The sequence below is a fragment of the Penaeus monodon genome, chromosome 5 (genome assembly GCF_015228065.2).
Source record: "Penaeus monodon isolate SGIC_2016 chromosome 5, NSTDA_Pmon_1, whole genome shotgun sequence".
In the NCBI taxonomy this organism is placed as follows: domain Eukaryota; kingdom Metazoa; phylum Arthropoda; class Malacostraca; order Decapoda; family Penaeidae; genus Penaeus; species Penaeus monodon.
In genome coordinates, this window is record NC_051390.1 from 52,894,831 (window position 1) to 52,912,330 (window position 17,500).

A 17,500-nucleotide genomic window follows, 5' to 3' on the forward strand; every position below is an offset into this window, starting at 1 on the left:
AGGGTGCTGTTGACTTATTCTCTGAGCAGTGATTCAGCAGATATTTTCACCGTTTCGCGTTAAAGATGAGGATGGAGCAACTGTACCTGTGTTGTTTATTACCCTATATCTTTAAAGATGGCAGTATCCATTTCCCACAAGCTCTGCGCGTCGCTTTCAGTAGCATTAACCCAGTATTTATGTATTATTGTCAGTGTTTGGGGGCTTCATCCCTAAAAGCCTACTCTTAAGGGGGTGGTTGCTGCTCCCAACCCCTGCCTGGAATACAATATCTCTATTACATCAAACTAACAGGATAGAGCCTGTGGTAAACATCCTTTACTGCCTCACTCTTCAGCAAAGAGCAGTATACCTCTACAAAATCGATAAATCAAAGTCACAGTGGGCAAGGCACATATGCAGTGTCATTGTATTCATTTCACTACCACTACTTGAGGCATTAATTTTTGGTTTACAATCTTAGTATATCATTAATGGAAAGTAGTGGATAAACCAGACTTGAATAATGTCAATGGAATACCTGAAAATGTTCTTGTGAGAAAATTACCAATGATGAAATGGAAATTGTATGATATATCAGGCAGATATTAAAACACTTGTAAACTGCTGTTACATTTCCCTCCTGATTACCCTGCATACCTTCTTGCCTGAATGGAATAGATGCGAATATACACATCACTAAGATGAGTGGCAGAGACAGATGTAAAAATCACAAGGTTCAACAACCTTGCTGGTCTAGAGGTTTCTGTAGACTTCTTAACCTAGTCATGACAAGTTTACTTCATTTTATCACATTCATTTAAAAGGAAAGCAAGCATATAATCCGCAGAAGAAAACCTGTAAAAAAAGGAAAGAAAAATCGGTTAAGTGAAATTCATTTGTTATAAACAGACTGACTGGATAACTAGTAGTAAAACATTCAAGGCTGTTTACCATCCTTGAAAAACAAAATGCTTTTGGACTACCTACTTTCCATACTGCATGTTCCCAAAGTTTGTTTACTTTCAAAAAGTTAGGTATTTGCAAAAATATTTAAACTGAACTCATGTTCTCCTTTTTTTTTTTTTTTTTTTTTCCCTCTATTGAAAATAGGGATGTTGGAGGAGAGTTTCAGATCTCTCTCTCTCTCTCTCTCTCTCTCTCTCTCTCTCTCTCTCTCTCTCTCTCTCTCTCTCTCTCTCTCTCTCTCTCTCTCTATCTCTCTCTCTTTATTGTTTTTTCACCAAAATTAGGATCAGTTTTTGGTTTTCTTTCAGCACCTTTTGTTTTATAGTAAGAAAATTTTCCATTTACCACAATATTGTACCTTAAATCTGCCCTTGCAGGCTATATGGAGATGGCGGCATTTGCACTATATCATCCAAGAGTGTTGTGGCTTTCACACGTACATCCACGAGGCAGGACAACTATAGGCATCGTATTCCAATCTACACAGTGTGCGTCATGGACCTGAATTGCCCTTATGAACCCCATGTGTAAGTATAATTCAGATATTTTTGTTTGTTGTGGTTGCTAATTTTCTGTACACGTGTAGTAAGAATGTGCATATATATACCTGCAAAGAGATATATATATATATATATATATATATATATATATATATATATATATATATATATATATATATATATATGTGTGTAAGATTATTTGTATAAGAATTATTATAGTTGAAAAAATGTTTTCAAGTCTGTTTTACTGCTTTCTTTCAGTATTGTAGAATCAGCAAGCCACGTGTCATCGTTGGTTTTTAGCAGTGATGGATCTCAGTTGTTAGTAGTTCGTAGTATGGGGACTGTGCAGCTATTTTCTAAAGGTGCTGGATTACACGACTGGTCAGTTACCCATACCTGTGATTGGGGTGGAGAAGACATTCTTCATATCAATTTCTTTCATGGTGGAATTCGTGTAAGTTCTATGCTTGCTGAAACATTCTTTTACAGGAGCAATAGTGAAGTCATTCATGTTGTAAAAGCATAATCATTATGCCTGTCACAATGGAGAAAATACTGAGTAGGCTAATTTTAGTTCATTTTTATCTGTAATGCCCTGTTTTTGTCTTTTTTTCCAGACATGTCTGCATGCAAGTGATGTCAAAGTTCATGGTTTATACACAGAGAAGTTTTCAGCTCAGCCACACAAACCATCACTAGTAGACCATGGCCAGTGTGCTGTGAATGGGTTCTTTGCTGTAACAGCTTCAGGTTATTACTCTTATTAGATTTTATAATGGCTGAATGAAGCATATTGCACTTTTTTGATGATGTTCTTGGAAAGGAAATTACTATTGTCATTTTATGATATTTTCAAATGTAATAATGTATTTACAGGATTGTTGCTGGTGTGTGCAATGACTCACGAGGGTAATGTGATGACAGAACAAAAGGTGGTGCTGGGACATACTCGAGACAATTTCACAGTGGCCACGGCTGCTTTGGCACCATGTAGGTTACTCATACTCTGGTTTTGCCTGCCGTTTTTCCTCCTACTTATTTTCTATGAGTATCTTTATCTCAATTTTTGTAATATGTTGGTCATAGTCTTTACATTAATACATCAACTATTTTTATCCAAAGTTAGTAAGAAAGCAAGTTTGTTTTCAGGAAAGAAGCAAGAAGTAAATGTTATTTATACATATACTAGAGCTCTCACACACATACACATGCACATACACCAATAAATACTGTTTATTGAAACATATACATACTTTTATGTCATATATGTATATCTACATGTCAGTTTCTTTTTCCTTTTCAGCTGGACACATCCATATAGCCACATGGAAACCAGAGATAATCAAGTGTTGGAGAATCGAGCTGAAGATGATTGAGGAGGACAGTGGTGGTGGGAGAGGGGAGCTTAAGGTCAAGGTCCAGGCTGCGCAATCCTTCTGCCCCTTCCGCTCAGGCATGGCATGGCACAATACGCAGAGTAAGCACTGTTCATAGCATTTACTTAAATGTACATCAGTGTAGGGGTCATGTTGAACAAATTTGGAAATCAAAGGGGAAGAACTTATTTTTTGTGCTTTTTTTTGTTCATCCCCCCCGTGGTATTGTTTACATTGTATCATTGTGTTGGTATGTGATTTAGATTCATATAATTTATTACCAGCTAATCATATTACCTAAAAAAGCATGACAGTAAGTACAAATATGGCAATGAGTCGTCAGGACAAGGACTTCCCAAAAGACACAAAATAAAGAGCAGAAAACATGATTAAAATGGGAAGGTGGTCTGAATATTAATAGAAAACAACGAAAACAGAATACGCCAATAAATCAAGTGATGGAGTGGATTTAGCAGGATTATTCTTTGGAATGTTTATAAGTCTGGCATAAAGAGAGTTTTTTGACACTTTATTTGGAAATGGTTAACAAACGAACAGATATATTAAGCAAATAGTTCCAACCCTTAGTGCCTTGATGTAATATGGATTATTACTAATTCAACATCCTTTCCTACTTGGTTGTTGTTGCTTTATTATCTCAAGGGTTGTAATATTGTGCAGAATAATTGGAAACCTGGTGTTGATATCAGTGAATTTTTTTTTATTTTATGATGTTATGGCATCAAGTGGGATATTTTGCACTGAAAGTATATATATATATATATATATACATACATACATACATACATACATACATACATACATACATACATACATACATACATACATACATACATACATACATACATACATACACACACACACACACACACACACACACACACACACACACACACACACACACACACACACACACACACACACACACACACACACACACACACACACACACACACACACACACACACACACACACACACACACACACACACAACAATATAATAAATATTACAATGTACTTTAAGACTGTGTCAATCACTTAAAATTCAGGACAAAAATTTCATGTATATGCAAGCAAAAGTACAATAAAGTGAATATTATGTTGCAGAAAATGAGGGTCTTGTGCAGGTCACATGCTTGAGGTACACTGAAATGGAGGATCCGAATAGTCTTCTCGTAGCTCTAACAGTATCACAGGTCGGAGAATCAGTGCAACCACAACAGGTAATTTCTCAGAAGATTGAAAGTTTTATTTATCTCTAATGCAGTTTATGTGTACTCAGCCAGTTTTGAGTTAGTAGACTGCATTGCAGATGTTACAGTAACTGCTTGTGTATTTTTATTTTTTATATATATGTGTAATCTATTCAAAACATTATGTAGTAAAAGAGAAATAAGTATGAATAAGTTTAAAGATATGTAGGTCATCGTATTGATGTACCAGACTTTTCTTATCAGAATGAAATGTATTTTACACATTTATGTATTAAGAATATGAAACATTCACAGACTCCAAATGGAACACCCATCAGCTCTGTTTTACACATGGTTCAGAGGTATCAGCTGCAAGAACAGGTTAAACCTTTGCTGAAGCTCTTCAAACCAATGGCTGAGTCAACAGGAGTCACAACCAAGGTTTGTTGTCAGATTCAGATATTTACAAGTCTTGAAAATGTGAGTCAATATGTACAGGTGAAGGATTTTATGAAAATACTTTTGCTCATTACCACAGGAGTGGGTATGTGTTGGGGAGTGGGTATCCAGCAGCAGTGTCATAACCCTTGGCACTGCCCCACGCCATCTTTTGCCTGGCCCACCAGGTGCTCAGCTACCTTTTATCATCACTGCAGCTACAGCCGACTCTTCCATTTATGCTATTAATAGAGACAGTATGCAACAGGTAAAGATATGGGGCTCCATCTGTTATTTTCTCTGACTTAATGGTATTTTGCTGTGATTGTTCATTGTCGTTTAGAATTGTTAGTATGGGAGGTACTATGAATTGTTAAGAATGCATTATGGTAGGTGTACTATCCAACAGATGAGTTACCATAATCTCCAAGGCAGCAGAGGGAATGGTGATGACCAGCCAGTGAAGAGAGTAGCCACAGACAGGCGCATGGTTTGTCTGTCCCATACATGGAGTGGATTCTCTCTCTTAGCCATGGATTCAACTGGCGGTCTACATTTCTTTACGTTAATGAGACCAGCTGATGTAGGTCAGTACCTTAATACATGGGCACTGAGTATATGCACTGTCCAGTATGGTTTGTTTTATTGATTTTCTTTATACATAGAGAGCTTCACAACTGCTTAATTAACATGGAATCAGTTAGTAGGACTGCTTTGTCTTATCTATTTACCTCATTCCTTGGAATTGGGGAGAAAAGTTTTTATTTCTATTATTGTCATTGTTATCATTATTATTAGTATTATTATATTATTGGAAGTGGTAATGATAGTAATAAAGATAAAAATTTCTTTCTCTGGAATTCAAGGAATGGGTTAAACAGGTGAGATTTAGTTGGGTTAGTAACAAAATTGATAAAGGAAAACCACAGTGGACAGTGCATGTACATGTGTTTTATATTTTGCATTATCAGGCTAAAAGATTATATAATAGGAAATGGATGATGAAAGCTGGTAAAAATTTGCCATATATTGATATTATACTAAATGGAGTAGACTTTTGTTTACTTTTATGCAACAAATGTCTTCAAATAGTGCCTATGTACAAAAAGATAAATAAATAAATAAATAAAATTCCCATTCATCTTCATTATATGATCTTTTATTGATCAAAATAAAAATTTGACACTCTCTTGCAAGCCACAAAGGGCAATATTGGTTATCTTGTTATTTGAGTTTGCCCTTGTTAATGACTTTTGTTCACTTATATGCAACAAGTGTGTCTTCAGATAGTGCTTATGTAAAAAAAAAAAAAAAAAAAAAAGACCTTTTCCCCATTTATCTTCATTATATAATCTTTTATTGACAAAAAAAAATCTGACTCTCTTGCAGGACCACAGTGGGCAATATCGGTTATCTTGTTACTTGAGTTTGCCCTTGTTAGTGGCAATGATTGGTGGGATCTGCTTGTGTCCACCCCCCCCTCATCCATCCACACTCTCACTGACAGACTCACAGACACTTTCCTAGGACATTCATCGCCCATCATTCAGCATCTGCACACAAGGTTTCTTGTCATGAAAACCTCCATGCTCAGGTTAGTTATTTTTTTGTTTTCTTTCCTTTCCTTCCTTCCTTCCTTCTTTCCTCCTCTCTGTGTGCTGTGTGGTGCAGCGGTAGCGATCTTGTCTAGCAATCTTGCTGACCTGCGTTCAAATCCCATGCCTCCAGTGGATGGTAACCCCGGCCATGCCCTGCGTACAGGGTTTTTTTTGTTTTTTTTTTTTTTTGTTTTTTTTTTTTGTTTTTGTTTTTTTGCCCAATAAAGAAATTCTTTTCTTTGTTAGGTCACAGAGATCTAGTAATATGAAGGTAACTACAAACTGCATTTCAGATAAGTTGTAAAGAATGCGTCACATGGTAGCCTTTGTGAAAGTTTCATGTATGTCATTGTATTTGCATTGTAATTAATCTAAATATACATCTTGCTCTATAGACTAGCAGGAAGTCAACAACAGAAGGCAATTGAAGCTCGTCTCCAGGCGCAGTTGACAGCTATTCAGCAATTGTTCAGGTCCCTTCGACCCGTCACCTGTGATGTAGCTACAGCAGAGAAAAATATTAGCGTTTCTTTACAAGGTGAGTTGGGACACAAGTCTCAGGAGAAATGTTTTTTTATTCCATTTGATATGCAAGGATTTGCTTGAATGAGATTGAAGATATTTTTTTCCATTTATTCAGAGTGCTCAGACTTGAGATGTAAACATGATCATCACTTTTCTGTATTTCTTTCTTTTATAAGGAGAGTGTTCTATTAGTTGATAGTGATTGTTACATGAATGCTGAGACTTACAAGTTTGCCCTTCTCAGCACATGCACCTTTTAGACTTTCAGGGTACTAAGTTTTTGTATCGTAAAGTGATCCCCCCTAAACTTTTACAGCTTTCCAAGAGAGCCGTCCTTCACTTGATACATTAGATATCGAAAAGGCCCTCGACCTCTTCTGCAGCTCTGTCAATATCAAAGACTGCCAAGTTGACCCAGGACTTTTGCAGAATCTCCAGCCTCTTCTGCAATTTGCTGCAGATCTTGCCCTTTTTATTCTCTTTATGCTTGCACAGAATAGCAAAGTAAGTCCAAATTTTGCAGTTGAAAAGTTGTTATTTGAGACAGATTCAGCCAGATGACAAAAAAGGTGTGTTTTTCTGCTTATGATCTTAGAACATTTGTTAATACATCTGCTTTGGCCAGAAGAAGGAAGCAGAGAAGTGAAAGAAAAGACTTCATCACATCATATATAATGTTTATTCAAAGAATGGTGCTCATGCACTCTGTTCTTTAGTTGTATAACTTGGATGTGTAGACAAAGATTATCGTTTTTCTTATTCTGGTTAAATCTGTAAAAAGCTTAATTATTTTTGGTATTCTTTACCAAACATTTCTCTTCTTTAATGTTTCAAAAAAATTTCCTTTCTTTCTATTTTTGTAAATCTTGTAGCTTGCAATAGGTTAGCTTTATCATTTTCATTTGTTGAGAAGTAGACACTTCCCTTAGAGGGGATCTCAGATTTTTGTATTATTGAGAAATATCTTGAAGCTTTGTAGGTTTACTCCAGTTTGCCCCGAAAATTATCTCAAGAATATTAGAGTTACAGATTACATCATACTGCTATGATTGAATTTACAACTCTATTTACTGAAGAAGAAAAGAATATTAATTTGATTCTCTCTTGTTCAAAGACTACTTCAATTTGGATACTATACTCAATTAAAAAAATAAAACATTAGATTTAAAGCTTTTGATTCATAAATCTGTACCAGTTGTAACTAAACCTTTAAGCCGATTTTGATCCATAATTGATGTGGTAACTACATTTCCAGTATAAAGTCCAGCAAACATGATACATTCTAAAAGAAATACATTTTAGTGGTATAGCTTGATAAATAAAATCTGCGTTGTTTCTTTTTCAGTTCGAGTTGGCACGAGATGGTAAAATAGTTCATAGTCTTCGAGAAATCCTGTTTGTATCACGGCTGTGGCATCGGCAGAACAAGTTAGTATTGCCACAGATGTTTCACAAGACACAGTCTGTGGATGTATGGGCCCAGATTTACAAGCTGCTGACAAGATTAGCTCAGATTCTTCCAGGAGAGCCAGACTCCAGCTTAATTGGTATGTGTATTGGTACATGTCTTATATCATTGTGTTATATCTATGTATATCTATATATATCTATATATATCGATATATATCGATATATATTTATATATATCTATATATATATATCTATATATATCTATCTATCTATCTACATACATACATACATACATACATACATACATACATACATACATACATACATACATACATACATACATACATACATACATACATACATACATACATACATACATACATACATACATACATACACAACATACATACATACATAACATATACATATACATATACATATACATATACATACACATATACATATACATACACACTATACTACACACACACGTGTGTGTGTGTGTGTGTGTGTGTGTGTGTGTTTACATATACATACTATATTTATATGAATGTATGTACTATATATATATATATATATATATATATATATATATATATATATATATAAATATACATAAGTATATATTCTACATTTATTTGGTATTTGATCACTACGTATTTCAAAATGCATTTGATCCTACTGAATTCATTTATAGAGTTTTGACATACTTGTTATCATAAATGCTGGTTCTGTCATCATGTTCTTGTATTAGGTATTGTAGAGTATTCTCTCAATATTTTAAGCGTAAAATATATTCATACATAGATATATTTAGGTATGTTTGTATGTATGACTTTATTGTGTCTCTGTTATATGTAAATACACAGAGACAGATTTTCACATACTTGTCCGTGAATATATTCATATGTGCATGCATATGTGTTTATTTTGTAATTCCTAATGTATGTATGTGTTTTTTTGTATTGTTTTATAAGTAAAAGAGTGTTTAAATGTATATGCTTTCATGCTCTCTGTATATTTATTTATTTTTCACATGTTCACATGTAAATATAGGTTTAATTTCAGTTACAGTTGAAAAGTTTAGATATCTGAAACACATGTCAAGTGTGTGGGCTGGGCAGGATATGCCTGAGATAGAGTAGTAAGGTGTTATCACATTTTCTTGTCTCACATCCTTTTGTGTCAAGAGATGCCAAATGTCATTTTCCCTCAGATGTAATGTTTTATTTAATTTGGAAATCTGTGCAAAAGTCACATTTTCTATAGGCATGATTTGTTTACTCAGAGCCCTTTTTATGAATATTCAGATTAAAAGGAAATTAATGATGAATATTCGGTAAATGAAAGCCATGGTGATTTAAGCTTCATCATTTAACCTGCTAGGTACCCTATAGAAGACTTGAGATTTTTTCACTGGGAAGAAAACAAGAAACCCAGTTAGAGATGGGAGAACACAAAGCACTTATAATAACTCTTATTCTGTGGATCCCAATTGTTCTCCTTCTTTGTGCAGCAATTGTGGTATGGGTAATATTGCCTAATAGCAAAGCAGAGAATGAGACGGTGACAGTGAAAGTTGTCCCGGAGTCAAGAATCTCCCCAAGTGCTGATAACACTACCACCAACCGGGGTCAGGTAGTCTTGGGGGCAGGCAGCAGTCGCGAAGTGCTCTTTATTTTGGGGGTCATTTTTGCGAGTGGACTTTTTGTGTTCCTGTTAGTGTTAATCATAGTGGTTTGTGTGTGGGCCCGGCAGACTCGTGGTTATGTCATTGGGCATGATCCACTCTATGATGGTTCAGTGGAGGTGGCAGGAAATGAAGAGATCCAGTTAAAGGATCACAGTAATGGTGGCATAGGCAAGTGCATCAAACAGCCAGACTCTCAAAAACAAGAAGACTCCCATAATTTATCCTTAGTTAATACCTCTTCTCCTCCGTTGAAAACTGTTGTTGTATCTAGCCAGGTTAATGGTGAAAATACAGAGCACAAAAGTGGTCCACCTGATGAAGTGTTGTGCTCACAGTCTGCATATGATCTCAAAGCAACTCACCCACAGAACTATGGCACTCTGAGTCGCACCAGGTTACTTAGCTCTGTTGATGAGGACGGTTATCACATTGATAATCTAGGCTTTGATTTGGATGGAGACAATAGTAACTGTGACTTTCTGCCAACATCAAGTTCTCCAGAAACAAGCCTTTTGGATGACAACACAAGGAATCTGTTAGAAAAGCTTGAGGAGGAGCTACAGAAACCTAGTGGTGACTCAACAACATCACCTCTGGCATCTCCCAAAGCAAATTCAGCTTCAGGGTCACGAGAGTCTTCACTGCAGAGACAGTTGACCAAGGAAGATTCATTCCAAGGGCTGCCACCACTGAATTCCTTTGACAACTACTTAACTCTTGTGAGATTAGACTCCACCACTAGCCTTAGTTCCAGTAGTCTTGAGGAAGCAAGAAAGCAGTGGCAGAGTATTGAGGAAGAAGAAGAGAACGAGAATCTAGGAAACAAACTGGAAATTGATAATAAAGAGGAAGATCCATAGTCAGCATTTTTGTCCCTCGTGGTGCAAACTTTAAAATAGCACCAAGGAAATTCTGAGTCAGTCTATTTAGAACCACCAAGTATTAATTTCGAAGACATCATGGCAGACTCAAGACGTAGCTCAGTCAGTAGCACCAAGAGCTCCTCATCCGTTGAACTTGAAAGGAGGAAGTCAATTGAAAGCCTCAAGAAATCTTCTCTTGAGAGTCTCAGAAGGTCAAGCATCTCAAACCAGAAGCAGGAAATAAGTGAACAAGGACATTCTGACAACAAGGATGGACTGTCGGACTCCTATGCCCAAAGCAAGTTCTCGAGGAAGCGTTCAGTCCAGTACCGCAATACAGGATGGAAATCGTCACAAGAGAGATTCACCAGGAATGACTCGTCTGCCTCTATTAAGAGCAACCAGTCTGAAAAGGTACCTGAAGTTCAAGAAGAGGAAGTGAAAGCACCTCCCCAGATTTCACCAGAAGGCCAGAAAAATTATTTCCAGCAAAGCTTCATTGATATCGCTCTCTTGCTCAGAAGTGCAGGTGTTAATGACGATTTGGTGGAGATGCTCCAAGCTTGATTTCTTTCTACACTCAGTGGAAAAAGATTAAGTAAAGGCAATGATTATGTTTTTATATAGTGAGTTTGTTATTTGATATAGTATTCCATAGAAAAAACAAGTATACTAATGCATACAGAGATGAAATTAACAAAATAATAAGTGAAGACTAAAGTGGGTAATTTTGAGTCGGGCTAGACTTCACCCCGGATTAACTCTGATAAGGAGTCACTGTTTAGTGTTTCCCATATTATTATATCTGTTGCATCTAACAGTGATGAGTAAATCATGTTAGAGAATATCAAAATGTCCTCAAGATATGGAAAATGTTTGTTTTGGTTCTTTCATTTTCCTCCAGTTAAACTTCAAAAATTTTTGTAGTTGCTTCTAAAAATATGCTAATATCCTGATATGTTAATCAGGAATATATACCCATGTTTGACAATGTTTAACAACAATAGTAGGCATGCCAAGTTGATAGGAATGGTAATCTTTATTCCGTTACTACTGTAATGAGTCGTTGCCTTAACCCAAGGTGGGCCAGCTGTCCAAAATTTAAGGTAACATGTGCAATTTGTAATTTATTGGTGTTGATAATTCAAGAAAATATGAGAAGGAACTAATTAAAGCTTTTTACCATCTCTGCTTTCTCTCTTTCTCTTTCTCTCTTCCCCTCTTTCCCTCTCTGTCTATCTTATCTATCTATTCATCTGTATATCTTTCTATTTCTCTTTTTCCTCTTGCTCTCTTTTTGTCCCACCCTCCCTCCCTCCCTTTCTCTCTCCCTCTCCTTCTTCCCATTCTCTTTCTCCCTCCATCCTTTCTCTCTCTCACTCTTTTTCTTTCCCCTTTTCTGTTTTTCTCCCTTTCTCATCTCTCTCTTCTCGCTTTCTCTCTCTTTCTTTCTTTTTTTCTCTCTTTCAATCCCTCCATCCCTCCCTCTCTCCTGCCCCCCATCTCTCTCCCTGTCTCTCTCTCTCTCTCTCTCTCTCTCTCTCTCTGTCAGTCTCACTCTCTCTGTCAGTCTCACTCTCTCTGTCAGTCTCACTCTCTCTGTCAGTCTCACTCTCTCTGTCAGTCTCACTCTCTCTGTCAGTCTCTCTCTCTCTGTCAGTCTCTCTCTCTCTCTCCTCTCTCCTCTCTCTCTCTCTCTCTCTCTCTCTCTCTCTCTCTCTCTGTCTCTCTCTCTCTCTCTCTCTCTCTCTCTCTCTCTCTCTCTTCTCTCTCTCTCTCTCTCTCTCTCTCTTTCATACACTTAAGAGTTGATAGCAGATGTTCAAATTTGAAATGGACAAACACTGACCTAACTGGTGAGAGAGTATCAGTGCTTCTTATCAGCAGTGACATCCTGTCCAAGTTGGTAATACCAACACTCCACACCTGACAGGATGCAAGATCAGTTGTGGGAGGGCACTTGCCCAAGAAACAGACTTTATATTTGAAAATCTGTTACATTGTTACATAAGCCAGATATAGATTGCAGAAAAGACACTGCATTAAGTTTGTTTTGTACCGAGAGTGGTTGTTTTTCCTTAGTGCATAATCGCCTAATTCATCTTTAAGATTCGAAGGGATTGAAATAGCAACATGGCCAAGCCTCTTGTCAACACCAAGAAGTGGGATCAAAATGACTTCCGACTTTTGGTTGTCCTGCTTCTTATTGTGGTCTACCCTGTTTTTGTTTTAGCATTTTTTGCCCTTTATGTATTTGTTTTGTTACCCCTGATGCTGGAAGACTACTATGGCTTTCCCCCTTCAGTAGGAGTACCACATCGAGATGGCTGGTATCACTTTTATTGGCTCTTTGTATCACTTCTGTGGTTGATGTTGTGTGCAATTATTTTACCATGTTTTCAAGATAAGAGGAAGAGTGTTGTGTCAGCTATTGGTATGGAAATCCGAGAAAGCCCTGATTTTCCAACTAAGCCCCATGCTGTCCAGCCATATTTAAAGGTTGAGGAAACCAATGAAAAGGAGCGCTTCAGTATCCTGACAGAGAAATCACGAGGTTCAAGTGCAAGCATCGAGAAGAGAGCATGTGAAGAAAAGGCTGAGAAGGAAAGTTTAGAGAAGTCTAGAGAGAGCTTGACAGAGACCAGCAGCTTGCAGAAACGCAGCAAATTAGTCGAATCCGGAGAATTTCTGAATGAATACATTGACACGCTGGATTACAAGAAACTGAACAAGGAGCAGGCTGAGTGTGAAGTCCATGTAGAAAAAAGCAAGGAAGGAAATGACACCGATTCTGACAGCAGTGTAGATGAGAAACCAGACAGCACTGATTTGCCTAAGAAGAAGGATGACAGTTCAGTAAACGAGGAGGATTCATCAGATAATGAAGAACAGGGATCCCAAGGAAAGAAAGATGAAGAGAAGGAAAAAGAAGATGTCATAGAGCCTATCGTCGTGAAGAAGCAGGAAGCAACCCCACTGAAGGAGGCATACATTAAGGACGACAACCCTCCTGAAGACATCGAAGAGGTGGAGGAGCTGAAGGACTTGGAGGACCCTGTCATAAGGAGGAAGGCACTCCCAACAATCGACACATCGAAGGCAAACGAGAGCTATGAATGCAGCATGCCCACCCCAAGTTCAGCAGTAGAAAGTGCTAAACGAGAGAGCAATGTGGTTTTCCTCTTTGTAAACCCAGACACAGTCAGTTCTGAAGAAGGTGTGAAGGTGGTGCATGCTGATAAAGTAGAAGAAGAAGATGATAATTAAAAAAAAAAAGAAAAAAAAAGAGGTTTTGTGAGGGAGCTAAAGTATTTGCATTTGCATCTTGGGAAAATGTTTATTGTTAGTCCTACAAGTGAACGCTGATACAGACAGTGAATATCCTATAAATAAATAATAGTTTTGTATAATTTGGTGTTAACATGTGGTTCAAGACGTTTTTGGTGCGTGTGAAAGAATGATTGTTGTAGTGAACCTAATAAAGACAGCCTGCGAACTGTGTATACAATGTAAGCATTAGTGAAATCTATTTCTTTCTCAAAATATCTTTTCAACCATATTAATCTGATATTGATATATATGTTTATGACTAGCACTTCTTAAATTTAGAATTCAAATTCTTGTGGTTTTATTATTAGTTTATATGATTGTTTCATTGGCAGATGAGTGTGTTTTGTTGGAAACTCAAGTTGTGTGCCGAGAATTGCCTCTTCATATCCCCCCAAGGGGTGTGCTAGCGGATATGGCCTCATCAGCTGCAACACCAATTTCGGTAAGATAAAAGTTTCTCTCTCTCTCTCTCTCTCCTCTCTCTCTCTCTCTCTCTCTCTCTCTCTCTCTCTCTCTCTCTCTCTCTCTCTCTCTCTCTCTCTCTCTCTCTTCTCCTTCTCTCTCTCTCTTCTCTCTCTCTTCTCTTTCTTTCCCTTTTCCTCCCCCTCTCTCTCTCTTTTTCTTTCTCTCTCTCTCTCTCTTCTCTCTCTCTCTCTTTCTCTCTCTCTCTCTCTTTCTATCTTCTCTTTTCTCTCTCCTCTCTCTTTCTCTCTTTCTCTCTCTCTCTCTCTCTCTCTCTCTCTCTCTCTCTCTCTCTCTCTCTCTCTCTCTCTCTCTCTCTCTCTCTCTCTCTCTGTGTGTTGTTGTTTTTTTTCTTTGTTTTTCATTATGTCCTTCTGTTCCTTCTTTCCTGAAGGTTAGTCAACAAGAACCTTTTTAATCAAAGAAAGCTTTCATACTTGGGTGGCCATAGGTATGACTCCAAAACTTTTATTAATATTCATTTTAGTGTATTCAATTGATGTGAAGCCTGAATGATTTGTTCAATATTACAGTACGAGTTTGGGCAAAGTGAAGGCAATCACGTAACCAACAACGGTACTCAAGCTCGTATTCTGGAGGGAGCATTGCCACCACTACAGCAGCTTGACCCTCTCCACTACCACTACCTTGCTGCTCAGGAACCAAAGTTTAGCTGTACCAGGTCAGTTTGAATTGATGCCTTTAGGAGTATTTTCTTTTTTAGCCTGTGTGATGGGCAGCCAGGGTGCAAGACTTGTTGCACTTCAAGACAGAGAGGATCGTAGATGCGAGTTCCAAATCCTGACTACAAAAGGGAAAGTGCCTGTGCCCGGGACATGTAACTAAAACCCCCTTATTGTTATTTTCAGTTTTATTTATTTTTTATTTATTTATAAATTATTATTTATTGTTATTACTATTGTTGTTGTTGTTGTTATTATTATTATCATTTATTTGTGATTCTTGTTAAATAGGGGATTGAGAAACATAGTTTTATAATTTGTTATTCATTAATTAAAAAAAAAAAAAAAAAAAAAAAAGTAACAAATTATCTAAAATGTAATTTTATACTACAAAAAAGACTCCCTTTCTAGCCAAGAAACAAGTAGACAGGAGCAGGATATGTAAATAGATTTGGGAATATATTCATTTCACAGGAAACGTTCCATAATCAACGGCTTCTAAATTTCAGGTGCTGCAGTGTGCGTGGTAGTTGGTGGGGAGAAGGAGAGACCGTATGGGAGCAACAGTGGGCCTCCAACTGTATCTGCACTGGCCACTGGGCCCATTGTCCAGTAGCACCTACCAAGGCTGCGTAAGACTGCTGTCTCCTTTATATAAGCAGTGTAAATTGTTATTCCAAAGAACATACTTTTTTTTTTTTTCTGAACAATACATGTTAGCAGTTCCTTAAGCATTTGATGTCTTATGAGCAGTATCAGTCACTGATGATTCTGATATAATATAGGTGATATTCCATGCCCAAATGTAGTGCAACAGAATTCAGATATGTGAATTATATTCTTCCATCTTAATTTCTATGAGGCAGTATGGGACATCAAATTAGCTAATGCTGTGTAATGAAACTACCACAATTTCCTGGAAACTATAGTGTGAGGTGTATTATAAAGTGTGTGTTAATGCCAGAATATAGGTACGTCTACATTTCTAGCTGTTAGTGATCCTCCAAAAGAATGCCTGGTGGCATGTGCCGGAAAAGTCAGCAAAGTACAAGCTAAGATTAACAGTGGTTAGAGATGGATTACATTCACGGCATTGCTTATTCTTCATGTTGCTCTTTTGTGTTGCATTTATCTTTGTAATGCGTGCTTGAAGTATTTTGTTTTTATGTTTAATGTAAGATTTATGTATTCATTTTCCAAGTGTTCTCGATATGTAAATATTTTTCCCAAGTAGCAGAGGGCATAGTACTTTTTCTTATTCATAGTGAAGAATAGGGTAAAATCCTGAAATATTAAAGAAGCCACACCAGTGAAGTTGTCTTTGAATTGCAAATTTAAATCACGATGCAGTGTGATATTACATGCTCCACATAATATCTTCATTTCTCTAAGTTGTAGGTATAGAAGTGTTATTGATTACCTACTACACACACAACATACATACACTCACAAACACACACACACACCTGGAGTTTTCCCATTTATTACAAAAAAAAGCCCAAAGAACACAGCAAACTCACAATTTATTTTTATTTTTTGCATAAACACATTTACACATACTAAGTAAATATTATTATGTGTGATTATATAACAGGAACATTTTTCATCATAAAAGAGAGATTATCAGAATTCATAAAAGTAAAGTTCACAGTACATTGTATATCATTACCATATTACTTTTTTGAAAATCTTGTATGTGATCATATTGCTTTGTGATGTAAAATATTTTATAAAAGTCTGTATCCTCAGAATAAAGGATATAAATGAGCAGTTGGATTCTTTTCTTAACAGCATCATCATTTTAGCTATTAAAGCATGTACATTCTACAGGGTTTACATTGAATTATGTCAAATATTTGTAGATATAAAAGAACATGTGATCCTGACTGGAAAAGACGTACATACAAATTCTAGAATTGTTGGTATTAGGTGAATTTTTAAAAAATATGTTGGCACCTGTTTAAAAGATATGGGTGGGAGGGAAGGTCACACATGCAGTTTTTTTTTATAATAATATATTATAGTATCTTCAAATGAGGAATCATACTAATAATAAACATTATATGATCAATAAAAAAGGATTACTAGAGGACAGAGTGATAACGAAAATAAAACAAAGTGGCAATATTTATTTTGTCCCAACACATTCTCATTTACTGTTTTTTCATAAAGAAGAAATTGAAGAAACAGACTTTATATAGCTTGCTTCATCACATCACAAGTCTTGTTTTCTAATTGCTGGAATGACATCTCATGTGCCTGACCTCAAGCTGGACAATCACATAGGTATGGACTGCCACACACTAATGTACGTGTCCTCACCAAACTTTATCAAAAATTTACCCATTACCAAGAGATTAATCCCTGGTGCCAGGTACATGTACTATACACTCAGATTGGGTTTCATTACTTTTGTTTGCACATAGATGGGTTCACAAATGCTTAGTCACCGAGGA

General features: G+C 36.7%; 1 protein-coding gene across 1 annotated transcript in view; it reads left to right on the forward strand.

The window, feature by feature from the left end:
• Positions 1-16,814, forward strand: part of LOC119573323 (mediator of RNA polymerase II transcription subunit 16-like) — a 17,525-nt gene extending 711 nt beyond the window's left edge. The window contains exons 2-17 of the mRNA XM_037920501.1: positions 1,326-1,475; positions 1,710-1,905; positions 2,069-2,201; positions 2,328-2,441; positions 2,755-2,928; positions 3,957-4,072; positions 4,358-4,483; positions 4,581-4,748; positions 4,890-5,067; positions 5,870-6,074; positions 6,474-6,616; positions 6,920-7,107; positions 7,949-8,150; positions 14,232-14,341; positions 14,895-15,043; positions 15,554-16,814. Of these exons, the coding sequence (XP_037776429.1) occupies positions 1,326-1,475; positions 1,710-1,905; positions 2,069-2,201; positions 2,328-2,441; positions 2,755-2,928; positions 3,957-4,072; positions 4,358-4,483; positions 4,581-4,748; positions 4,890-5,067; positions 5,870-6,074; positions 6,474-6,616; positions 6,920-7,107; positions 7,949-8,150; positions 14,232-14,341; positions 14,895-15,043; positions 15,554-15,680 (2,479 nt within the window). The 3' untranslated portion in view covers positions 15,681-16,814. The remainder of the gene's footprint in view (positions 1-1,325; positions 1,476-1,709; positions 1,906-2,068; positions 2,202-2,327; positions 2,442-2,754; positions 2,929-3,956; positions 4,073-4,357; positions 4,484-4,580; positions 4,749-4,889; positions 5,068-5,869; positions 6,075-6,473; positions 6,617-6,919; positions 7,108-7,948; positions 8,151-14,231; positions 14,342-14,894; positions 15,044-15,553) is intronic.
• Positions 16,815-17,500: the final 686 nt, after the last annotated feature.